Source organism: Castanea sativa, chromosome 11 (assembly GCF_040712315.1).
Source record: "Castanea sativa cultivar Marrone di Chiusa Pesio chromosome 11, ASM4071231v1".
NCBI lineage: Eukaryota > Viridiplantae > Streptophyta > Magnoliopsida > Fagales > Fagaceae > Castanea > Castanea sativa.
The window spans coordinates 43,974,230-44,001,016 of NC_134023.1; the positions used below are offsets into that span (position 1 = coordinate 43,974,230).

A 26,787-nucleotide genomic window follows, 5' to 3' on the forward strand; every position below is an offset into this window, starting at 1 on the left:
TGTTATAATAATGATGGGATTGAGAAATCAAGAAAGATTTTTATGGTGCTTATTGTACCTTTTAATGGTATAGACACAAATAAGATGGTGAAATTTCGTATTTCTTAGTGATAGGTAGGGGTTTCTTAACAATGGAATTTTTTTTTTTTGTTGAAAGTCTTAACAATAGAACTTTAAAGTTGAGTGGTGGATAGTAAATCTTGAACCTTATTCACTTCTAAGGCCTCCCATAGTTATAGAGAAGTATTTTTTAAAATATTTTTAATTAAGACTTAATTAGGGAGTCATGCATTCACAAATAAAACCTTTCCTTTTATCCCTTATATATGCAAATTTATAAACCCTAAACCTTTCCTTTTAAAAAAAATTATAAAAAAAATCGAATTGAAAAATAAAAAATTTTGGAAATGTGAATCTAAAGTGCTAATCAACCAACACTCAGATTGCCCAATCAGCACTCTAATTGCAACAAGAGTGCCAACCAACCTTGTGGGTTCCACTTTTCAGGTTTTTATATTTCTGATTTGATTATAAATTCTTAATATTCTTAAAAGATAAATAAGAATTTTAAGCTTAATTTGTTTTGAAAAATGTTGTAAACGTAGTAATTCTCTTCTTGATTAAGTTATTTCAAATTAAAAGTTTTCTTTAAATTATCAAGATGATTACATTACCGAACAAGATAAAATAATTATTTTAAATAATAGTTCAAAAATTACACCTTTTTTTTTCAGAATTTCATTGTGTTTGCACTTTGCATATATGTCTGCAGTTATTCGTAACTCGGACTAATAGGGATTAATATTGTAGTTATATCTTAATTAACGTCTTACATGACCAATTGAAATTATTAATACGTTTGTATACATGCATGTCTATGGTAAGATCATCTCTTAACCAATGAAAATTGCACTTTCATATTCATGGGTCAAAGCGCTATTTTAGACTTAGTGAAGAGCATTTTTCCCTTAATTCAATAATGAACTCATGTGATGTGAATTTTGATGCTAGACCAATTACAAAGTTTTATACTCGTGAAATTACCAATTTTCTAAAAACTGAAATTTTATGGGCAAAATCGGTTGTCCACACAATGTTATTTTAGTCCTTTTTTTTTTTTTTTTTTTTTTGAGAAACATTTTAGTCCTTTTATAGGTTAAGGACTTGAGTGTATTTTGATAATTTTGAATATTTTAAGATATTTTTATTACTTTAGAGATTCCTAAGGTATTTTGGTTATTTTAAAGCTCCAGTGTATTTTTGTAATTCTAGAGGTTTTAAGGGCATTTTAGTCATTTGGAGGCTTTGAGGATATTTCAAGGATGTTTTTGTTGTTTTTTTTAGTATAAAACATTTTTCAACCATGGTTAGGGTGTTTATCCTAGTCAATGGAAAATGATTTTGATTTAATTAAGTTTTTTAGCTGCTCCCAAAATCTAAGAATGAGGAAAATATTTTCGATGAAATGTTTAATGCCAATATGAAAGGGATTTTTATTGGATTCGTTTTCCATTGACTTATCTTTCTATGTACCAAGCATCAAAGAATATGAAATATATTTTATTCGAAACAAACCAATGGTTAGTTTAGACTTTAGATGCCTACAGTATTATATTGAAAAATACTTAATAATTATCATATATCCTTATGAAAGAATATAAAAGTTGTGTCAATAATTAATTGCAAATATAATATTTTCTTGAAAGTTTCCTCTTCAATTTTTCCTTTAATCAAAAGAAAAGCTTTCTTCTGTAACTTCTCTACTGTGAAAAGGGGTCCCAAATTTTGGGGTGTTTTTGAATTTTTCAATAATAACCCCATTATAAATCTATACCAATAATTTGGTACAACTTTTTTTTTTCGTTCTTTTTTTAAAGGATTGTTAAAAATAAATATAAATTAATTAATGTTGTTGGAGCATTTTAATATTAAATAATTAAAATGAATAAATGTGATAAAAATAAATGTAAAGATGTGGGAGTGAATGTGGAAGATGAGGAGTTAGTGAAAATGTTTAATCCCACATTGAAAATGAGAGAGACTATTTTGTTCTTTTTAATTGTGGTGATTAATGGGCTAACATGAATTGTCTCAAATATTTGGCCAGATACGTGCGCAAGGGGGAGGTGAAGGGTGGAGGTGTCAAATTTCCTTGGGCCTTTTCATTATTCAGAAAACTCCTTATCTCACCATTAAATTGTGTAACTCTAGCCCATCAGAATAATATCCAACAATTAATCTTGTAACACCCACTATATCATAATAATGGACCTAATTAATCAGATTAATTTGGGTAGTAATTTCGTGAGGCCCATTGAGCCTATAAATAGACTCATTCAGACACAATCCAGATTACTGCAATACACACACAAAAAAAAAAAATAGAGAGATTCTTGGCAAGGAAGGGTGTTCTTTCTGGTGGAGCTTTGGGCTTGAACACTTTGTGCAGAAGTTGTTCTAGCCATACGACACTTGTTGGGCTGTTGTATCCTGGGGGAGACAAGTCAGAGACGGTCTGCACTAATTTCTCTCTTTAAATTAATAAAAAATTCAGAAGTATTATTCAGTTTCTCTTTGTGTATTTCCATTATCATTGTATTTGCACCAACAAATGTTATTAGAAAAAGTTGAGGTTTCAAAAAAGTGAGATTTCAAAAATGGGTACTAGAAAGTTAAAAACTATTTCTAAAGGAAAGTACTAGAAAGTCAAACTATTTCTAAAGGAAAAAAAATAAGGACATATATATAAATTGAGCAGTTTAAACTTCTCTAGGATTCAAATAAATAATTTATAATCTCTTGAATTCCGCACACCACCACTTGACTCTCAACACATGTTCCTTTATACCAAATAGATATTTTAAACTTTCTTTCGTCATTTACAGTCTCCCTCTAAATAACTTCTACGTATATTCACTCTTTTTTTTTCTTTTTTTCCAATGAGAGAGGAAGGCAAGTCAAGCTTGCGACATAGAAATTGACGAGGGGGTATAAGTTCTAATTGGACATATCTTTTTAACTCTTTGTGTCTATTTAATATTCATATAATTGCAAATTGAATAGGCTCATTGGCTATCATATTAAATTTTCGATAAGGGATGAGCATCAATCAAAATCCAAGCCCCTTTTTGGCTAAAATTCAATTCAATCCCTTGACATTTTCTTCAATTGTCAAAGTAGGCATTTAAATTTAATTTTTGTCAATTTTAGCTTTCACTTCGTCAAAATGAATCAATCTTTTCATCTAAATTTGATTTGCCAATTTAGTAGATCTTGTTGTTTAAAAGTATTATTTAAACAGTTTCTTTGGCTAACGGAGTTGGATATAAGAACCATATTAACTCATTTTGACTAAGGGGAAGAATAAATCAACAATAATTAAATTTTAAAGATTAATTTGAAAATTGAAGTAAAAGTTAATTGACTAAATTGAATTTTAGCCTAAAGAAAACACCAACATTTTCCAATTTATTCATGGACAAATAATGTTTTTTCATGATCTACATGATAACATGAAGCGGTTTGAGTTGACCCAATACATCGTGTCATGTCTAGTAAGCACTATACCCAAACTTTGCCCTAAGAGCGAGAGGGGAAGGAAGAGAAGTGTAATTATAATCAATTTGAAGTTGTGGGACCAAAAATGAGTGGTGGACGTATTTGGGACCTTTCCTTTGTCTTGTGGAGGATTTAAGTCAAGTGCAAGTAGGACTGGACCATACTTTGGGAGTGGTCCAATATACCCACAGTGACACTTTCGGTATATTATAGTTATCTATCACACGCATAGACACAATTTCCTGTCAAATGGGTCCATAGCAAGAATATGGATAAACTATTAATAGTTTAGCATTTAACCCATGCATATGGATAATCTCTCTCTTTCTCAAAAATATGCACGTGGATGAGGACCATTATGTTAAAACAAGTTTCCAAATGGACCAAACATGACATCTGTATAGGGCCAAGTTAGTAAACAGCTTGTCCTCATTGCTATGTGAGAACATAAGTTACAGCTAAAAAGGGTTGCTCAAAGAATCCCCCACCCCCCCACCAAAGAGGTCACTCTCCATTTCAAATCTTGTCCATTTCTTGTCCATTTTATAGTCTAAAATCTAAAAATATACACTCTTTTATCTCCATTTTAAACCTTTTTCATTTCGTCTATATTATAGTCTAAATTAGATTTTACAAATTTAAAAGTATATATTGTCATGTTATCTAAAATTTTAAATAATGTGTCAGTTTGTAAATGGAATTCAAATGAAGAGAATCCTTCCCATGTGATTTGACTAGGCTTGATTGCACCCAAAAAGTTGGGTTAGCATGAATTGGATAGGATTAGGTTAATTTTGAGAGATTTTTCAAAACACTAAGCACTCACATTGAAAAATCTCTAATCCAACCAAAACCCATAATAGCTTTAAAAACCTACCAACTCCAAAAAGATGGATGCGGATTGGATTGTCTAGTTTAGGCTATTTTGTCGAATTTATTTTATTTTCTAAAATGTTTTCATTCAATAAATGATTAAAACTTACATAATTTGACTTTTATATTCCAATTGCATCCAACTAAATTTTAAAATACTAATATAATTCAACTAAAAAATTTACATTTTGTTCCAAAATCCAAAATAAATCAAACTACTAATAAATTCAAGAAAAGATATATTTTTCAAACTATTAATAATGTGTGTAGGGTCGAGTTACTCGGTTTTAAAATTTTGTTGACCCAATCCAAACCTCAAAAGATATTAAAACCAATACCATCCCATCAATCCACAAAAAACCAACTCAGGAAGATTGGACCAACTCAACCCATCCAGATAATTTCAACTTCCATTCAATAAGCACATATTTAAATCCTAAAAAAAAGGGTTTTCAACTGGGTGTAAGAAATTTATTTTCACCTACCAAACCCGACCCTTATTACCTCCCTCTTCCCATCTCTCTCTCTCTCCCCCACTAACAGATCCATCACCACCAACTCATTGAACAAGGCAATCTGATCTCCGACTACGAACCGATCAATCTGTCACTGTCCAGTGAGAAAGTTCCCAACTCACGGAGTCGGTTCAAGTGGAGGATTGATTGAAAACAGCCCGAACCATCTCGAGTCATTAACACCCCTAATTGAAATCTTTCATTTCATGTTCTTGCAAACCAATCCCACAACAATTTTATCTTCTCAGACATGAATATTACACTGACACAAAACTTGTCATGATTCTTATATCCCAATGGAAAGATTGAAGATAAACATATTTTCCAATGAACTCATATTTGAGCATTTTCTCAAAACTAAAAACTAAAACGGCTAAATTTAAAAAGCCAAAACAAAACCAATATACATTTTGCAGACATAAGTTATCAATACCTATAGTTCCCCAAACTAATTCACAACAGGGGGAAGTATGGACAGGAACAACAAAAATGATACCAAATGGGAATAAAGGAAGAACAAAATGGAAGTCAGTGAGTTGCTGTTAAAATTCTTTTGTCACTATAAATCCCAACCGTCCTTCCTCCCATCAAATTCCCACTTATGGCCAGCCAAACTACCATACATCTCCGAAAATTTCAAAAGACAGTTGCTTCTTACCTGGTAATGCACTTTTGTGTTTCGGCTGATTGCTGCACCAGACAACTTTGATGTATCAATTGCCCATGCTGGTCTTACATATTCTACAGTCTTAGATGAGCTTGCGTTGGCATACAAGTAATTTAGTAGCACATCCTCACAATTGAAATACCTATCCACCAGTTCCCTCGCTTGCTTTGCTTCCTCACTCCAGTATCTCCTGAAAGCTACTTGACTATCAACGAAAGCTGCCCCTGTAAGAATCATGTTATACCCTTTATGTCTTCGGGCATATTTCTCACCCCTATACTTCAATGGGCTTCCATCAATAAGCCGGGGGTAGAAACCAACAATACGATCTGGGTGCTGACGCCAGACTCTAAAACCCCGCTCAATATCATCACAAGTCATCATAATGTCATCGTCAAGCTCAAGAACAGCACGGGTTTTTATCTTGGGATCTATTTTGAACCGATTATTCAACGAGTTTTCTTTCTCTACTCTGATCCTAACTGGCACTGCTGAGTCTAGATCACTCAATTCGGGAGGTACCCCCTTGTTCCACACCACAACTATTTCTCGCACTGAAGAACACCTTGAGTAATGCTTCACATACATCTTCAAATTCCAAAGTCTGGCATCATATGTCATTGTTAATAACGTGAACTGCGAGTAGTGACCTTTCCACAAGTAAGCTTCTTCAGCACCATTGCCCCCAAAAATATATTTAACCCCTGCGCACATTAGTGCAACTCCAACTACAAATATTATTACAATAACCAGTTTTCCAGCATAGGTATTTGGTTTTATCCATCCTCGGAGAAATGAAGGTACTCTATTTAAGCGACTGCAAAACCGTCTCACTTTGGAAGAAAACTGATTGGATCTTTCCCAAGCCAGGAAAGCATCGCTTCTCTTTCCCGAGTTGTGAATGCACCAGTTCAGGGGGATAATGCACTTCACAGCACCAAGTAGCACACCAAGCAGTAGAACAAGTACAGCAACAACTGCAACTGAAGCACAACCAAGAATAAATCGCCGGACCGAATCTCCTGAAGGTACACGGTCCCCATCCATAACTGCAATCCACTCCCCAGAACTTAGCTGCTGCACATCAAGATGATGATAGCGACCACCATTCCAAGAATTACGGCCTTTATTAGGCTCTATTAAGCCTAAGGGCAAGGGCACTTCAACTTCTTTATATTCATCTTCTGTAAGAACTTCTACCTTGAAGATGCGCACTGCTCTCCCATATGTTTCACCACAGTCTTGACCAATTCGATAAAGGTTTCCATCATAGAAAAATGGTCTCCCTCCATTTCGAGCCCCCAAGCTCTTGTCAACATTATAGATAGGGTTCTTCTTGTGTGGTTTCCAAGGACCAAGGGGTGAGCTGCCATACCAGATCTCCAGCTGTCCATTCTTGCTGGCACCAAAACCACTGTGATCTGAACCAAAAAGCCAATACTTCCCATCAAAATTAATGATTAAGGCATCAACAAGGGGCTTCTTCAGCATGACCTTCTCCAGTGTCCATTGCAAAGGAAAATTGAGTGCACGGTAAAGACGAAGTTCCCCTCTTTTACTGCTCTCAGGCATCATATAAATCTGTGGGAAAAAATAAAGAGTGAAGCAAATCAATGAAAAAAATTATTAACCAAAATCTTTGGGTCAGGGAACTATTAGATCTGCATTTATTCCCCCATACAAGAGGCTGTAACTGTAAGCATTAGACTTCACATGTGAGGCATTGATGCCTAACATTTGATAGCCAATTCTGAAGCATTTTCTGGCCCCAAATGATAATTACTGGACCTTGAGCATGTAACTTTTAAATCATCTAAAGGACTTCCAAAGCACCCATCTGGTGCTTTTGGACAATCAGATTTTAAAGGAATTTGACATGTTAAAGTGAAGCTTATTTAATGAATCCATATTTTAGCCTGCAGGTGGGCATAACAATGTTATAAGGTTGTTTAGGTAATTATTTGATGTGTATATGTGAGTGTGCATAGAAGACAATGAAATCTTACTTGGCCAAGGTAATCGAAGACAAATGGATAAGACAGATGCCAGTCCTCATCCAAGGCAATGCCCAATTGTTGCCATGTTGCTCCCTTATCGGTACTTTTTGAGACTCCAATGTCTCCTTGCATAGTCATTGGATTCTTAGTTTCATAGAAGAGGTAGAGCGTATCTCCCTGAAATGTGATGCCAGAACAATTGAACATGATGTTTAAGTTAATTTCTCTATAAAAAAAAAAAAAGAAATTCACATTATGAATAACTCAAGAGCAAAATATTCAAAATCAAGCACAAAGATGTGCATTAAAATATATAATCATAAAGACATGCAGAGAGAGAGAAAAGAGAAGTATGATAACTCTAGTAGCAGTCTCCGATCAACTGGGAGAACACTCTTGTAACTTCTTCACAAAATGCATCTGCTCTATTCGAGTTTAGTGTGACACAGAGAGACATCACATACTGGTTTTTCAAATACTTTTTTTTTGGATAAGTATCAAATACATTTTTATTATAGTGCTAAAAAGGCCTGATAACTGCAAATATTCCAAGCAACTATTATGGCCAAAAAAGCCTAGCAACAATAATGTTCTTAAGTAAGAAGGGGGGAAATCACTATTTGAACATCTAAAGCAAAAAATGTTATATCAAATAAGTCCATACACAGCCCCCAAAAAATGCATACTTTTCTTATACATATATGTATAACGAAACAAGCATTTTATTTTCAAACACTAATCCCAACATACTTGGGCTTTCTTTCTCCCCCATTGTTAAGTCTAAAGGGAACAAAGTATGATCTAAACTTAGAGCTGGTATCAATATAACCTTATAAAACTAACAATCTCTTTAAAAAATTATGAACGTCAATTAGAATATTCATAAGAAAGAGAAATAGCTTAATGAAAAATAAGTTTATACCTTTGGGTATCATTATTTTAATGTAACAATTACACCATTTCAATTTCCAAAACCGTTTAGTAGTTTCTTCATTCAGTGTATGAATCATGAAATATACAAAAACTCAGGGTTGCCACTTACTTAAAGTTCAGATTCATCTTTTAAAAGCTACTAGAAAGTTTTTGGAGTTTGTAAAATTGCAAGTTTCTAACATGTAAGAAAAGAATTTATTCATTGTCAATTCATTAAGTGAGCTCCAATTTTACTATTAAATAAAAAAAAAGTTATACAATTAAAAAAAAAAAATCAGTTGTCCTTTCATCCACCCTCAATCTGTTATTAAGACAAGCAAAAAGATCCCTTTAAATACCGAAATTCTATTTTATTGGGTCTTTCAAAAGGATGTAGTGTCCAAAAAAAATTATCAGTTGTCCTTTTATCCACTCTCCATCAAAAGCCATTTACTCAAGAGAGCTTTTGGCCACTTCTAAAAATCTCCAAAGATACTTTTTCCTTTGTTGGCCTCTCTTTCGCCTTTTTGGTTAGGCTAATGCTCCACCAATGGGACGAGAGCTGACTAGTCTAGTTGTTCGTCTAGAGGTGCTGGAACCACTGGGGTATCCCTCGAACCCCTCTCCAGAGCTACTTACAGAAAACAGAAGCGGGGGGTTGGGAGGGAAGATTTTGCTAAATTATATATATATATATATATATATATATATATATATATATGTATGTATGTATATATTTGGCTATTCTTTCAAAAGAATAAAGGTTCTCCAAAGTACAACCATACTAGAACTTGACTTATATTTTGTTATCTAAAGCCTAATTATTTGTAAAGAATCCATTCCAAGCACAACTGTCTTGCATGGCAGCCTGCCAGAGGGAAAGGGACAACATTATAATCTCCACCTATTTGAGTTTTGACCATACAAGACAATCCTAAATCAACATAATTATTTAACTTGGTCAATATTAAGCGGGAAAGAAAGAAAGGACGATTTTTTTGAAAAAAAAAAAAACAATGAAAAGAAAAAGAAACGTTTTGGTCATGCTTTATGTCAGCAGCATGGACCACAGAATTACTTAGATGGACTTGCAAAATAAATGAATGGACTTTTATTATCAGATTGCTTAATTTTGAATGCAGAGTCAAAAAAACACCTCATGAACTGTGAAGGTAGTTTCAGGCCACAGAATTTCTTTGGCTTCAACATTATCTGTATGAACCATCTAGATTGTCCGGGAATGCCTCCCAAAGCAGGACTTAGAAATATGAATTTTCTTCACCAATACTCTAATTTTAGTCATACAGTTCACTCTTCTTCCAGAAGGTTAATTTTAGGTTCTTAATCTAATAAATTACACATGTTATTATGGTGCCTCTATTATGGAATTTAAATTGCCTACATGATGTTGGCATGACCTACATACCATCTTTGGTAGAGTACGTTCTCCCCCCCCCCCCCACCCCCACCCCCACAGTATATAAGACATCTTCGGTAGAGTGACTCAAAATATCTCTTTTAAACATTTACAAAATAATATTTCCTCAATGAACTGCTTTTTTGCACATGCTTCCAATTCCCCTTTCCATTGCCCACTACCCATTTTCTGCATATAAAATTCTTCTGTGACAAGTTGAATATTTCATTTTCCATAATCAGGAAAAGTTTCAGTTGGGTCATCCATTATATATGGAAATTGACAACACAACATCCATCTATTTCAAACCATTTGAAGATGCTTAGTGATTTTAATGCAAAACTCACCAAATGCAGAGAAAATAACAAAACAAGGATGATAAGCATATGAATGGCAGAAAATAACAAAAAAATCCATCAACTTTTTCTACTCAGAAAAATAGATAAAAACTTAAATATACACAACACTAGAAAAGTTCATACAAAAGAGAGGCACTGTAATTTTTTTATAAGAAAAAAACAAATATTTACAAGAACTCTTACACTCACAATTATTGATTTCAAATTAAAGAGGTCTCCACTGGCTAAATCACACATCATGTTATTCCCTTTCTCCCTCTGGAAATTTTTTTGAACTATTTTCTCATCATTTTATTTTGTTTCGGTAGACTCAAGAATAACAAAACATCACAACTCCAAAAAATTTACAAAACTATGACCTAGTCAACCTTCAGTTGAAGAAAGTCTCAGAATCTACCAACTGAGCTGCAACCTTTTGACCTTCAAAAATTTTAAGAGCCAACCAAACACAGATATCATGTGAACCACTACACTAATACTGAAAATCTTTCACCATGAAGAGCAACTGCTACCCTGCTTTTAGTAACAATGCCCCGTGAACTTCTCCAAACTTTCAAATTGTAAGATAAAAACAAAAAACATATGACAGAATAACCAAATAATAAATTCCACTCGTCAATTAAGAAAAACAAATTACCTACTAAAAGGGACCACAAATCACAAGCTAATTTCAATTCAAATAGTACAACAAACAGAGCCTTATTCCCAGAATTTTGGGGCCAGCTAGGAATCCTCAACATATTAGTTAAGGCCGGCCATATGGTTGGACAAACTTCTTTACTACTTGAATTCAAATAGTAAAACTTCAAAAAATCACATCAACTTAAGAATGAAAGAACTGTGACATATTCCGTTAAGAAAGCACACAAGAATTCAACAACTTAAAATTCTAGAATTTGTTTCTGTACCCTTCATTGGCCCTTAAATACTAAACAAACATTCAACAACTTTGCGTGTTATATCATACAACAACCAATTCATTCACAAAAAAACACACAGGAAATAAACAATAACACCACAAAGAAAAGAACATCAACAGCATGGAGATCCAAAATGGAAAAAAATATATATAAAATTCCAAAATCACAGAACAGGAAGAAACTGTACCTGTTCATAAAGAAAAGGATCAGCAACAAAATTGCTAGGATAACCAGCATCAGAAACAGAAGCACAAGTCACCACAGGGTTCGCCACTGGCCATGCTGCAACCTCATCCTTCCACACATTCGCCTGCACCCAGTTTCAGACCCCACTTTTTAACACAAATTCTGAAATCCAACACTCTCATAATAGTCTCACCCACATCACAAAAATCCCAAAATCCACCAAACGAAATAACCTCAATAACCAAACAGAATTTTGAAAACGAACTAAAGCCCATCTTTCAAAAACAAGAAAAACCACCAAAAATTGAATTTTTTTTTTTTTAAATGAAGAAAAGCAAAAGAGAGAGACAATGAAACACCAAAACCCACCAAACAAAGTAAACTCTACAATCAAAAACAATTTTTTAACCCATTTCTCAAAAACAAGAAAATCCACCCAAAATAATTTTTAGATAAAAATTTGAAAAAGTCAAAAAAATAGGCAATGAAACCAAAAACCCATCAAACAAAATAACATCAAGAATTATTTTTTAAAGTAAAAAACCCATTTCTAAAAAAAGAAAATCCAGCAAATAAATCATCTTCTTCTTTTTAAAAAAAATGAAAAAGAAAAATACAGAGAGGCAAGGCCATGAAACACACAAAAACCCCAAAAAACCCACCAAACAAAATAAAATCACTAACCAAACATAATTCTCAAAAACAACAAAAACCCATTTCTCAAAATCCACCAAAGAGAAAAAAAAAATTCAAAAAAAAAAAAGAGAAAAATATAGGCAAGTAAAGGTACCTTTTCGATGGGTTTGAGAGAGAAGGGAGAGTCACCATAGAAAACACCAACCGACCAAGAACCCTCATTGTCTTGAAGGCAACCAAGAGACGAAGTAGAGTCAGGCTGAGCCAAGCCATGGACCCCAGGAGTGAAAGCAAGCCAAGCATAGAGAGTAGCCACCGATCCGTACAACACAAAACAACCAAAGAAGAAAACAAAGGCAGAGGAGAACAACAAACGAAGGTGCTGGTGTTGGTGGTCTCTGCAACGCCACCTACACCAACACCTCAAGCTCATGTCACAGCAGCTGTTGCTACCGCTAGCACCAATCGCCCCACCACCACCACCACCACCACTATTTCCGCCTCCTCCTCCTCCGCCGCCCACCGCCGCCACTGCCGTCGGACTCAACCCACCCATCTCGCCGCTGGTCTGTATAGCTACCTACAATGATCAAAAGGGATCTCTCACTCAGGAGTTCTTATGTGGCACCGCGTGGCCCCACTGTCCCCTGCATTTTCTCTCTCCCTCTCTCTCTCACACACACACAGACACAAACACAAATACACACACACTGTCTCTTTGAAATCTACGGGGCTATAAAAATGCCTATGCTTTATTGCTTTTGCCTTTTTTTTCTTTTTCTTTCTTTTTTATTTCCCCTCTCAAGAGAGAGAAAGTTGACGGAAACGACTTCGAGTTTTGCAGGGAACTATGGGTTTAGGTGTGTGTAATTGTGTGTATATATAGGGGAACTATGGCTTAGGTGTTAACTGTTAGTACCAGTAGCAGTTAAGCACTCTGTTTAATTTTTTTTTATCTTTTTTTTTTTTTTTTGGTTACAAGAGACTGGCGGGAGCGAGGGCAATTTTTTTTTATGAACTATTTTGATACCATTTTTATCGGAAATATAAAAAAGTTGTGAAAAAACGTTAGTTACTTCTTTTGTCTATAAAAAGTTTTTAAAGCAGTTCTTAAATTAATATCTTTAGGACATCCGTTAAATTTTTAAAATTTTAAAGTATACAAGAAATCCAGAAAATAATTTATGAATCATTAAATGGAAGTTTTTAAAAATAAAGATTGAATTATGTGGAAGTATGCACACATTAGATCCAGAAAATAAAAGAAAAATGCTAAAAATACAGTAAGTTTTACTGTATATGAAGTTTACAAACTGATGTAAAAATAATTTAATTGGTGAATTTCAACTACTAATAAATATAAATGTTTGAATTTTTATTTATTTATTAATGACTCCTTAGTTTATAAGATTTTTGTAGCAAAATTATAATATCTCTAGCATTACTAAATATAAAAATTTGAACTACAGAATGAACGAAAACAGTTTCTGAAACCACAAGGATCTTATTTTGGTTGGTAGATATGGAAAGGGAAGTAAACTATTTTACTCCCTACCTATATAACACCCTAAATTTTTTATAAACCGATAATGTGGTGAATGAAAATTGGAATCACTGCATTGACAGCACATCCTTTAAATGTATTGAAACAAATTCATCGTTTAAATTGTGTATTAGTAATTAGTCTAATTAGCCAGAGGGGGAAAAAGGAAATAAAAAAATAGTTAAATTTTGGTTGATACAAAACAAAAAAAATTTTTAAAAATTAAAAAAGTAAGTTTTGGGTTTTACTAATTTTTAAATGTTGTGGCGAGGACGACTAGGAAAAATTGGGAAAGTGATGTGTGTTGGGAAAGTGGAGATGGGAATAGGGGTGTTTGGGAAATCCGAAATTTCGCAGCAATGGGGAATTGAGGAGTACTCGCGATTATTGGCAGCCAGGTTTGATGTGGGAAACGTATGCCTTGACTTATGGGACGACCAGTTTGGGAAACGTGTGCCCTGACGTTTCCGGCGAGTTCCCCAAGTTTTCTGCTGGAGTTCTTTTTTTTGGAAAGTAATTTGGGATTTTTTTTTTTTTTTTTTTTTTTTCAGTTTCAATGCAAACAGAACAGAGTCCAAATCTTCTATCTCATTTTTTCTGCTCCACTCTATACTCTACCAATAAAAACTTGACACGTGTTCACCTAATTAATTAATAATAGTATTTAATTAATTAGGTGAACACGTGTCAAGTTTTTATTGATAAAGTATAGAGTGGAGCAAAAAAAGTGAGACAGAATATTTGAACTCAACAGAACAATCACAAATTTCTACAATTCCCCTCTCATAGGATTGATCCTTTTTAGAATTTTAAAAAAAAAACATATATTCTAACTTTATATAGGAAAATCACTTTATTTGTTTGATAAGGGCATCAACATTGGTGACCCAAAAATTGGGTCTATTTGTTTGGAAATTTATAGTATCAGTATTTGCAAATAATGTGAAAATTGTGGTTTAAAAAGTATTATGGAAATACATGTTTACAGTATTCATAAAGCACAAAAAACTATTTAATATATTTTATCACCTCATTTTACAAAATATTCAACATTAATGGTTTTATTTTAACATTCAACATATTAAAATAATATAAATAATACAATAAAATAATATATTAATTACACTAAATAATAACTATAAGCACAGCCAAGGAGAATAATCATTACAATAATAAGGGGACAAATATATATATAAAAGTATAACATCGAAGCTAGAGTACACAGCTAAAGATGAATGTTAGGATTTTTTAGATATACACTACTGTTAGTTTCTTTAAAATCTTTTCTCCTCTCACCCTATGTGTGTGTGTTAAAATACTTAGTATTCTAAAAATAAAATAAAAAAAGTTGTGCATTATAGCTTAAGAGCAAAAAATTATACATTTAGCTCCGCTAATGCAGCCCTATTTTTCTTATATTATTTGTTAAATTTGGCAATATGGTAATTTGACACCACCAATGCTAATACTCAAGGAAAAAAAATCACTTATTTTTTAGAGGAAAAAATAAAGTTGAAAGTAAAAACCCCTTTTTTCGCCATTTTTTTTTCTTTCACAATTGTATAACGTGATTATTAACATAAAAGTCTATTGTCCTTATCCAACCAAAAAAAAGGTCTACTGTCAATTTCCCATTAAAAAAAAGGAATATATCATTTAATACAGTGCCCTTTCAAAATTCCAATAAAATGACAGAGATTCTCAAACCTATAATACTTAATTTAAATTTTATTCAAATCATCAAAAATAAATTAAACTTTAGTCAAAATGAGTATTGATTTTTTAATAAATAATTAATAAATTAAAAATTTACCAATATTATTTGTATTGACTTTTCAAATAAAAATTTGTTTTTATTTTTCTATGATAGAGTTTCAACATATGACATCCATTTCTGGTGGTTGTCATCTTTATCATCAAACCAATAAACCAATTGATTTTTTGTGTAGGCAAGAATTGAACATCGGATCTCTTATTATCCATCATAAATTTTACCAATTGAATTAACTAAAACGTACAAATAATAAAATCTAGTTGGACCTAAATAAAGGACCAAATGTCCATAATTTTTTTTAATTGATAAATATGCTAAATTTTCATTCTATAGACTATAGCCTATACTCCATGAAAGTTTTCTTTTATTATCAAGCAAAAACATCAATTGGTTGTTGGTAATCTCTTATTTAATGACAATAAATTTTACCAATTGAGTTAATTAAAACCCGCTAATAATAATTTTTTTAAGACAATTTTATAGAAATTCTAAATTTGAATAGAGGACCAACAATTTGGTGCGACATGAATCATCCAACACTTAAGTAGTTCAATTTTTATCTCTCTATCTAATTAGAATAGGATTATTTGATGTTTACTTTTTATTTCCAGTAGGGTTGTTCTTCTATGGCCATGATAGAATCTCACAACAAGTTAAGTGTCAACACACCTTAAGTGAATATATATTTTGCGCTCAAGCATGCAACAACTAAAAATAATTTGTTATGAAAATATTGTGAGATTTTATTATATCATAGACTTTATCTTTATGATTCCAAAAAAAAAAATCCTTACAAATTAATTCAAATTGATATTTTCCTAAATATACTTACTATTAATTTAAAATGATCATTCCAAAAATACAAATTAAGAACAACATAGCCTTTTGGCAAGAGTTTAAACTCTATAAGAATGTGGTGTAAAATCCAAGTTTTATACCCTCCAATCTCAATATTCTACATCATCATATCAGATATTAAAGAATAGCTAAAATACCCAATCAATTATAATACCCATCTAAAAATCCAACCCAAATATGAGTTTATTCAGATATTATTAGGTGTGGTAGGATATATTGAGTTTTAAGTAAAAAACTTATGTAACAATCTCTTATTGGATTATGTAAAATATAGGTTTTGCACCTCCATCCTTATCAAATTCGAACTCAACTTGCAAACCATTAAAATTCAAATTAGAATTAAAAAAAAAATGTAAGGTGTAAAATAGTCTGACTGAGTTACTTTAATAATATGTAACTCCATATCTTTCCTTAATTAAACTTCTTATTTTTTGAGTTCGACTACAAAGTACACATTTAGCCCCTTAAATTTTGAAATTATTTTCATTTTGGCTCTTTATATTTCAAAACTTTCATTTAATTAGCCTTTCATATTTGATTTTGTTTTCATATTGTCGTCTATTTTTTTAATAATCTAACCGTTAACTTTCATGTTTAATTATTTCATTAAATACTAGCTCTAAAATGTTGTGTATAATTATTGTAGTTAGAAAAACATATCATAGACAAATAGACCATACTACTGCACACCCTTGGTGTGATAGTCACTTCGCACGTATAAATGCTTGTGCAGTATGAGGAGTAATGGATGGAGTTTTAGTCTTCAGGAGGGAGCTTTACACACATATACACTTAGATTATGTTAAAGTAGAATTTCCATCTTATATAAATAAATAAATAAAAAAGATAGACCATCAAATAAACTAATAGAAATGAATATTGATGAACCAAGAAATTCATGTCGTCCAAAGAGGCCATAGGACGATCAAAGCACCATAAAAGAGCATTTAATGCATGAGCCATTACACATAAACAAACACTGAGACATGACTGTCGGAAGGATCTTTATATCACCTTATTAAATCACCAGAGGCGTTACGAGAAGGCATTACGGCCACCATTGAAAGCCTCCAATGGTTGGAAAGGCAAAGCCTTATATAAACTACATCAAACCTCAAGCAAATGTACTTACACATATCATAGCTCTATTAATTCTGTATCATTTTCACTCTCAGTGTTTAACTTTACCATTAGAAGCTTATTGGCTGGCAGCCTGGCACCACGCTTGTGACCTTTCTAAGAGAGAAACACAATTCTTTGATCTTGTGCAGGAATCCAGAGTCGCTTGGTCCTACTTCATCTGGATGAACCTATCAATTAACGAATTTGGCTTCATCAAATATCATGGCTAATATGGGAAAAATATATATAAAAAAAAATATATATATATATATATATATATATATGAGTGGCCAAAATAAACGTTTAGAAATATAAAGAGCCAAAATAAAAATAACTCTAAAATTTAATGGCAAAAAAATGCTTTAGACTTTAGATAAAACTCCAAATGTTGAAAGTCTAATTATATAATAGACTTTATGATTTCAAAACTATCCTTGCTATTTAATTGAAATTTTTTTTTTATAGTTATTTAATTCAAATTAGGGATGTTTATCCCACATTAGTTGTATATGTCTAGTGTCCGTTGTTTGTAACTTTAGTCTACAACTATAGAGGTTAGACCCTTTTGTAGTTGTACTCTGGTTATGTAATGTATTATAAAACGGTTTAAAACACTATTATCATTTTCGTGCGTATTCTAATAAGCATTACTGTTTGCTAAAAAAAATGTATTTAATTCAAATTGATCATTCCAAAAACAGTAATTAATAACGACATAGTATTTTAACAAACAGTTAAAAGTCAAATTAGAATAAAAAATAAATAGAAGGTAAGGTGTAAAATAGGAGAAATTATGAGGTACTCATGGTGAACCACGGCATTTGTCTACCATTCTAGTAAAAAACTCTCACCTATTTAAAATTGCTGAGTCAGTATTCAGTTTTTATTTAAAACTCCACAATTTTAAATAAGTGGGAGTCTTTTACTAGAATGGTGGACCAAATCACTTGTCCACCATGAGAACCTTATAATTTCTCGTAAAATAGTGCAATTGAGTTCCTTTAAGTGGGAAAATTATTGTATACTCTCGGAGTACCATAAATGTGTGCAATTGAATTTAATTAGTGAGACTCACCATTCATGGTAAGATCCATCATTTATGTGAGAAAGAAGAGTACGCATTTATGGTACTCTGTGAGTACCTAATAATTTTCCCTATTAAGTATATGTAACTTCATATCTCACCTTAAATAGGCTTCACACACACACACACACACACACACACACACACACATATATATATATATATATATATATATATATATATTTTAGTTAGATTATAAAATACATTTTTGGCTCTTAATATACTATGTCGTTATTAATCTCATTGAGGCTGTCTGCCTTATATTATGTCGTTATTAATCTCATTTTTGGCCCCAAGTTGAGGTTGTTTTCATATTTTGGCCTTTTACATTTCGAATATTCATTTAGCCTTTTATGGTCTAATTAATTTTCATTTATGAGTATGCTGCAATACGAATTTTCATCGGAAAAATGTATAAAGTATAATTGGGATGCCTTATTTAAATATGCAATAGGGTTAGTTTCAATTTATTTCCATTGAAATAGTCATTTTTCCCACATAGAAAGGGAAAATTATTGAATACCCTGGGAGTACCATAAATGTGTACTTTCCCCTCTTATATGAATTGTAAGTTCCACTATAAATTTAATTAGTGAGATCCACAGTTATGTAAAATGAGAAATACGCATTTATGAATCTCTAAGAGTACCCAATAATTACCCAAAAAAAGAGAAGAAATGGTCATTTTTCTATTTTGAAGATCCTAACTACTTCTTCTTCTTTTTTAACAAAAAGAGCATTTTGACATTTTAAAATTTTAGGTGCATTTTACAAATGTTAACAGTCTTTTTTTATATATACAAAATATAAATTCTATTTTAACCTAATTTAAATTCTATTTAAGTATACAATAAAAAATCAATAACTAAGTCATTGATCAAATATTTAAAGTGTATTTGTAGTTTTAAATTATGCCTAAAGATAAGTTTATAGATCAAATAGTAAATAATGTCAAATCGATATAAAGTTTGACATGTGTGTTAAGAATGTAGAGAATATGTAATCCAGCTATTGGATTTTCAAATTATTTATCCACTGAAAAATTATTAGATGATGTAACTGTGTGGGGCAAAAGGATCCTGGTGGGAACGTGGGCCTTTTGGGCCGTGTTAAGGGAGGCCGACCTGACCCTGGGGTTAGAGATTGTTGGTGCTATGGGTCGGCCTATACGCCGAGGATCCGAGGATCCAGCCGAGGATGGTTTTCCCCTCGGACTGACATCAAAGAGCCTGAGACTTCATGGTAAAGGTTAGGGAATGACACGGTCAAGACCAATGGTTAAAGGGAGAGAACCCTTGAATGTCCTAGAAGCGCCGATGTTGGAAGAATATCAGAGGTAAAGGCTGCTACCTCCACATTAAAGACCCTGCACCTACCACCCTGACCGCATTAATGAGGAAGTGACACTTAAACAGTGGAAGGGAAACTTCTAGTTACTGTTCAAAGGCACTAAGAAAAGAAATATCTAGGCTAAGGGAGGAATTGGGGGCAACACGTGGATAAAGTATTAAAAAGAGGAGTATTTAAGGAGGGACCTAGGGAGAAACGGACGGAACTTTTTGTAACCTAAAAACAAAAAGAAAAGAGAGAGATATATAAGATAAGAACAGCTCTCGGCTTACGTCCGAGGAGGCCTATTTACATTACTCCTTTTTGTTTCCAAGTACTTGCGATCTTTAGTTTGTTATTTCATCCTCATACACTTCTAACCTGGGTTTCAAGCCCACACTCTACAAATTCATATTGTTTAAGGCTCATTGGGCCTGAGCCCATAGCTGTTCTTGGGTCCAGGTGCAATTGTGCTCTTACAGTAACATTCTTTAAAGTTGCACTAGGTATAATTTGAATCTATTCATATGTGTGTGTGTATTTATAAATATATACAAATGTCTTATAGTTCATCTAACATCTTTTATTTTTTTCAAAAGAAAAATCTAGGGGAGATTTGAACAACAAGAAGTGTCAACTAGTTGAACCACAAAACCCTTGTTATTTTTATTTTATTTTTAATAATTTAACAATTGAAAGTGAGAGATTTGAACTTTAAATTTCTCGTTTAGCAACATAATTTTTTTAAAATATTTTTTAAACTAATATTTTAAAGATATCTGTTGATTTATCCTGTTCAAAATTATAAACCAAAACTTAAGATTAAACACATGAAATAAGCAACTGCAATCCTAGTGGATAGTATTGTTCACACTCTAGTAAAATATAAAATAACAATAATACTTCTCCTGTCTTACTTTGTTTGTCCTTTATTCCATTTTAGGATATCCCAAAATATTATCTCGTTTCTAAAAATAAAAATTATTAGTTTACTAATGTTTCTCTTATACCCTATTTTATTTTAAAAACTATTTGAAAAGAAAACTAACTAATATTTTAAAAAAATCAATCTCATTGGGCACATTTTTAGTTATCTCATTAAGAATAACTTTTTTTAAAAAAGTTAATAAATTTATTTAAAGGTAATTTTGTAAACTTATACATTTTTATAAGGCAGACAAAATAATAAATAATATTCTTTTAAAAAATTTAACTTTTTATATAAGGCAAACAAATTGAGACGAAAAGAGCAATAAAGTTCGGGTATATAAAGCAGTAGAGGCATCTTGTTGTCCACTCCTTTTCACCGTTTGGAACTTTTTGGATTAGGTGGACTGAGAAGTCTCCCCACCCAAATAAATGAGTCTATAGCCGTCCAAACTCTACTCTAGGGTCTTCCATTAATTTCGGTAGAAAAGTATCGACCCACGAGAGTGGACCAATACGATGACCAATTTAATTTGTGTGAGTTTGGGTCAACGGGTCGGGGCGGTTAACTTAATTGGTAATAAATTTCCATGTTATCCAATAAGAGTAATTGATTAGTGCTTTAGTTTGATTATTATAAACCATAGGTTATAAATTGAAGTTCTATTGTATCATTTAAAAAAAAAAAAAAATTGGCTCACCGTTGTTGGTGGGTGTAAGATTTTATTTTTATGAGTTTTCTTAAGAAAATAAAAGATAGATTTGATCAATATGTTAGAAAATACTTAGCTTAAAGACAAAAGAAAGTTTGGCTCACCATTTGTTGGTGGGTGCAAGATCTTATTTTTAGGAGTTTTCTTAAGAAAATTAAAGATAGATTTGATCAATATGTTAGAAAATACTTAGCAAAAAGACAAAAGAAAGTTTGGCTCACCATTGTTGGTGGGTGTAAGATCTTATTTTTATGAGTTTTCTCAAGAATAGAAAAAAAATATATATATATATATTTATAAATAATATGAATAAAAAACACTGAAAATGAAAAATAAAGAAATGAGAGGACAAGACTTACCATATTAACATTTACAAAATGACTTAACCTTTGTAAGAATAGAAAAAATAATTTGACTAATATGTTAGAAAATATTTAGCAAAAAGACAAAAGAAAGTTTGACAATTAAAATGAGAACAAAATTATTCTGATAATTATTTTTCTTCTCTCGAATGAATGAAGGAGAAGCTTCATTTTTATTTTGTTTTTCATTATTTAGGATGGTTAAAGTCTTTACGTCTAAATTCCTAACCGGTTATTTGGGAGTTAGGCCCACGAGACATGTGCCTATTTTGTATTTGTGATTATTTGGACGTAAGTTGTACGGCATGGGTTTTGTTTGTCAATGGCTCAATGGTAGGGTTTGGTCTGGATTTAAATGTAATAAAGAGTTCGAAAATGGTGATAAATGATAGAAGGGTGGAATGTTGATTTTCAATTTCAATACATCAGAAAGAATTTTATGCTATAAAATTAATTAATTACACCATGTGTTAGAATATTAGTAGGTTTCAGTTAGCTCAATTGTTAAAGTATTTTATGGTTGAATAAGAGATCTCTACGTACATCAAAAATCGATTAGTATTTTGATATTCAGAACGAACGTCATAGGTTGAAACTCTAAAAAAAAAAGACAAAATATTAATCTAATATATTCTAATTTTTTAAGATAATTTTTTTTGAGATAAAAACTTATTTTGAACTTGTTAGGACTTAATTAAAAATAATAAATAAATTACAGAAAATATTTCTATAATATAATTGAAAAGAAAAATAAAATAAATAGTACATACACACACACTCACACAGAAAAATCAATAATAATTACTTGACTATAAGCACATGTTTAAGACCAAATGTTTATCAAAATAAACAATTATAATAGATGATTAGCCTCATCACACGTGTTTCATGCGTGTAATGATGCTCTTTTTTTTAGATAGTTTTTTTTTTAAATAGGAACTTGGGGTAGGGTTTTTTATTTTTTTTTTTTGAACATGGGGTAGTTTTTTTTTTTATAAGAACATGGGGTAGTTTTGGTTGTGTAGATGGGGTAGTGGGAAGTTTTATAGAACATGGGGTAGTTTTATAAACTTGGGTAGGTTTTTTGTTTCTAATTTTTGTCAATTTAAAATCTTAACCTCAATTTCATGTTTTAGGAATAAGGATAAGTTAATTATATTAGTGGTATTTTTGGAAGTCAAAAAAATAATAACTAACTTTCTAAATCCTCTTAATATATAGAGATTAAGAAATTTTAAAAATAATTAATTAAATTTAAAAAATCCTTATGGTCCCAAACTAAAAGATTATACGTAATGAGGGACATTGTAAATATTATTGGGTTGGATCGAACATATTGTATTAATTTTTTTTTTTAGCAAAAAAATTCCTCATACTAGTTTGCTTCATGATATACGTGCTGAGGGATCACCCTCCACTGTCTATTCATCAATTCTCTACCATTTGCATGATTAGAGTAAACCAAAAACAGGGGAACAAAAGCTATTAGAGGATATCATAGAAATCATTGAAGTAGAGTATGATTCTATCACTATAATTCAGCCAAAAAAAAAACAAAAAAAAAAATTCTATCACTCTAATTTGATATTTCATGCTCCAAGCCATTTGTGTTATGTGATTGTGACAAGTGATCACACAATAATATGGTGCATCCTCACATATGAATAATCTACTTGGGGAATGGTGTTGTTTCACATATGGAATATTTACTTTATTACGAAAAAAAAAAAAAAAACTAGTATTTGGATAAAGTTTAATTTTCTATTCATACAAATGCGTCTATTCTCAAGTGGTGTAAGTTTGCCTATAAATACTTGGACATTCATTTGGGACAAGAAGCAATTTATTTTCTCTACAGACACAAGACTTTAGTATGTGATCACCACCCTAACGGGACTGCCATACATCTTTTGGACCAACAATTTGGAGACCATATTGAACTACCTATAACTCAAATTGATTTCTACATGCTACTTTTAAATTTAAAAAGAATCCTATATATGTTCTCTCTTAATGTCTCTAAGGAGACTTTCAAAAGGCCGACCTAGTGCATAAAACTCTTATTTTTTTGAAGGTCTAGAAGAGATCATGATAGATAAATTTATCCCCAACTTTTTTGGAAAGACTACTTTTCGAACTTGAATTTGTGACTTATTAGTTTCGATAAAAGATACTTGTCATCGCATTCAAACTTGACCTCTTTGGTTAATCTTAGATTCCCAAAGCACTTCGAACAATGTTAAGTTTGACGTATAATGATTGGGGAGGTATCCATCTAGCTCAATGCGAGGTTCCTTTGCAAAGAACCAACAGAAACTAGATAAAGATATTCTATTGCAAGGTTTATAAAGATAAAGAACCAAAATCGATGTTGATTTCTGTTCTAATATAAAAATAAAGGCATCAAGGGCGAGCCATACTGGCATAATGTCTAAGCAGCAATGGAAAATATTAGTTTACAGGGTAACCCATTGGACCTCATTGAATTTGAGTGCATTAAATTTATATAAATCTAGTTCTTGTTTTTGAAAATAAAATTGCATTTGACACTAGCTTAAAAAACCAGTTTTTTTTTTTACTATTTAGCTTATTTTTGCTATTATTTAACCTATTTTTGCAACTATTTATGGATTTCATTGCACTTTTTGGTATTATTTATGGGTCTTATTGTACTATTTTAGCTACATTTTAGCTTTATCTACCGTATTTTCAGAAAAAATTTTCAGTTTCAGTTAAATAAGTTGTTCTCAAACGAATTCTAAGTGCACATGTGCTTGATGAATATGCACATCACTAATAGTTTTGAAACTTATTTGACACTTTTTTAGTGTTTTTAATAGATATGTCCCGTGTTAAATACCCCTTCTATGATTCCATCAACTATTGAATTATTTGAGATGGAAAATAATAATTTTCTTTTGAAATATACAGTAACAATTATAAGGGGTTCTCATTTACCAAAATCTCCGTTTTTGTTAAAAAAATCCAAACTCAAAACATTAACACTGAATAATGAAAGTTTGGGAACAATTTATTTAGATGAAATTAAAAACTTCTAATTATAATTATATGGCTGCCAAAATAAGGGTTTTAGAATCGGCTAATTCATTATCTTATCACAAAACATGATAAAGTACTTTAAAGAAAAGAAAAAGAAAAAAGAGGAGAGATGCAAATTGCAATGCGATATCTTTAGGCATAGTTTGTACAGAATCAATCATGTACTTCTTCCTATAATAATTAAAAAAAAAAAAAAAACCATGTAATTTTTTTTTTTTTGATGAAAAAAGCCATGTACTTCTTGTCCCACAGCATACGTAGCTATCCAATAATCATTATTCAGGTATTAAAAGATTTCTATCAATTCTCAGTAGTCAGCCCTTCAAATTATTCATACTTATCTCTATCCAATTAAAAAAAAACTCTGAAAAATTCTCCATATTTTTTTCAGTGGCTGCAGTACGCAGCCAGAGGGATTTTCGTACTAATTCAAAGTTTGAAGTACAATTGAAAGTATAATTTTTTTTTCCTCTCTTGAATGAACATTTATTTTGACTGTAGAAATATATATTCTATCATTATGCATTTATTATAAGTGTGTTTGTATATGAAATTATACAAAACACTATTTTAAAATTATATATATCTATATATATATATATATATATATATATATATATATATAAAGAGAATTCTCATCTTTGGACTAGATTTTTATGTGGTTCAGAAATACTCTTAAACCTTGCATTTAGCAAGAAAAAAAAAACTAGAGGACAATCCGGTAAAAATATATCTCCAACTCTATTTAAAATGCCTACAAAATAGGACACTTACTAATTCATATCTAAAAAACAAACTTATCCAATATTTTTTTTCAAAGGGAAATTATGATATGAGACCCAAAAAAAAAAAAAGTTTAATCGCACGCGCAAAGCGCATGTGATAAAGCTAGTAATTTATTAAGATTTAATGGAGGGTTTAAATATAAACTTAATTAAAAAATACTTTTTAAAATAATTACGTGTAAATTTTTGAAAACTCCAAAACTTATGTGACACAATATTATAGGTCAACCAAAAGTCAAAATTTTTTAATATATATATATATATATATTAATTATAGATATAAGACACACACGAGTTTTTGGTTCCATAGGAAGAGGAGAAAAATACAATTTTTATCATCCCAATTTGGTCCAAATTTGAGTCTTTTCCCTCGAACAGTTTCTATTTACCTACTGATTCTCAAAAAATAATTTAAAAAAAAATGTTCTATTTACCTACTACTAGCAATTTACCACATTAATGGTTGTCAAATTTATTGTGTCTATAAATTTTCTTAGTGTTAAATTTATTTGAAGTAAATTTGGTCCAAATTTGAGTCTTTTCCCTCAAACAGGTTCTATTTACCCACTCCTAACAATCTACCATGCTAATAGTAATCAAATTTGTTGTGTCTATAAAATTTCTTAGTGTTAAATTTATTCGTAGTGTACCTCAGCTTTTTAATAGGCCATGTTAACAATTTGTCCATCATTTGTGTAGTTCTCTAGGCTTCTAGTTAATAGGTCATGTTTGATAATTTAGCCATGATATGTGTAGTTCTAGACTTCTAGTTCCCTTAACAACATATAAGTGGAACACCAAATCTAAAATTTTCAAAAATAAAACTTGAACCTTTTAAATTTAGAAGCATGAAAATTGAACTTTTATTGTTGTGTTTCTAACTTTCTATAATAATCAAACGTTATAAATTGTAAGGAGTAACATAAATACATAATCGGTCAGAAATCATATCTCATAAAGTGGAGATCATCAGTTTGAATCTCCTCTTTACTTACTTCTTTTGGTAGTTTATAAAGGGATAAATATTGTTGTATTATTAGTATTATTAAAGACAAAAGCACTAAAAGCAAATTGATCATGTTGATGACTTAAAAGTGTAGTTCATTTCATGTAAAATAACGAGATTCATCTAAATGAATCTGCTAAAGTAGGATAAATAATAAGAAACTTGTATAATATAAGAGAGGTAC

At 31.3% G+C, this 26,787-nt stretch overlaps 1 protein-coding gene across 1 annotated transcript; it reads right to left on the minus strand.

The window, feature by feature from the left end:
* Nucleotides 1-5,209: 5,209 nt before the first annotated feature.
* On the minus strand, nucleotides 5,210-12,746 carry LOC142617170 (glucosamine inositolphosphorylceramide transferase 1). Its single transcript, XM_075789902.1, has 4 exons — nucleotides 12,195-12,746; nucleotides 11,406-11,528; nucleotides 7,620-7,787; nucleotides 5,210-7,194 (listed from the first exon to the last, which is right to left on the minus strand). Exons 1-4 carry the CDS (start codon nucleotides 12,594-12,596, stop codon nucleotides 5,506-5,508), a joined length of 2,382 nt encoding a protein of 793 aa, XP_075646017.1. The 5' UTR covers nucleotides 12,597-12,746; the 3' UTR covers nucleotides 5,210-5,505.
* Nucleotides 12,747-26,787: the final 14,041 nt, after the last annotated feature.

Coding starts and splice junctions, on each gene's coding strand:
- LOC142617170 (XM_075789902.1), bottom strand. CDS start 12,596: ATGGGTGGGTTGAGTCCGACGGCAGTGGCGGCGGTGGGCGGCGGAGGA. Junction 7,788..11,405: donor ATCCTTTTCTTTATGAACAG/GTACAGTTTCTT, acceptor ATCACATTTCAG/GGAGATACGCTCTACCTCTT. Junction 7,195..7,619: donor TCTTCGATTACCTTGGCCAA/GTAAGATTTCAT, acceptor TTTTTCCCACAG/ATTTATATGATGCCTGAGAG.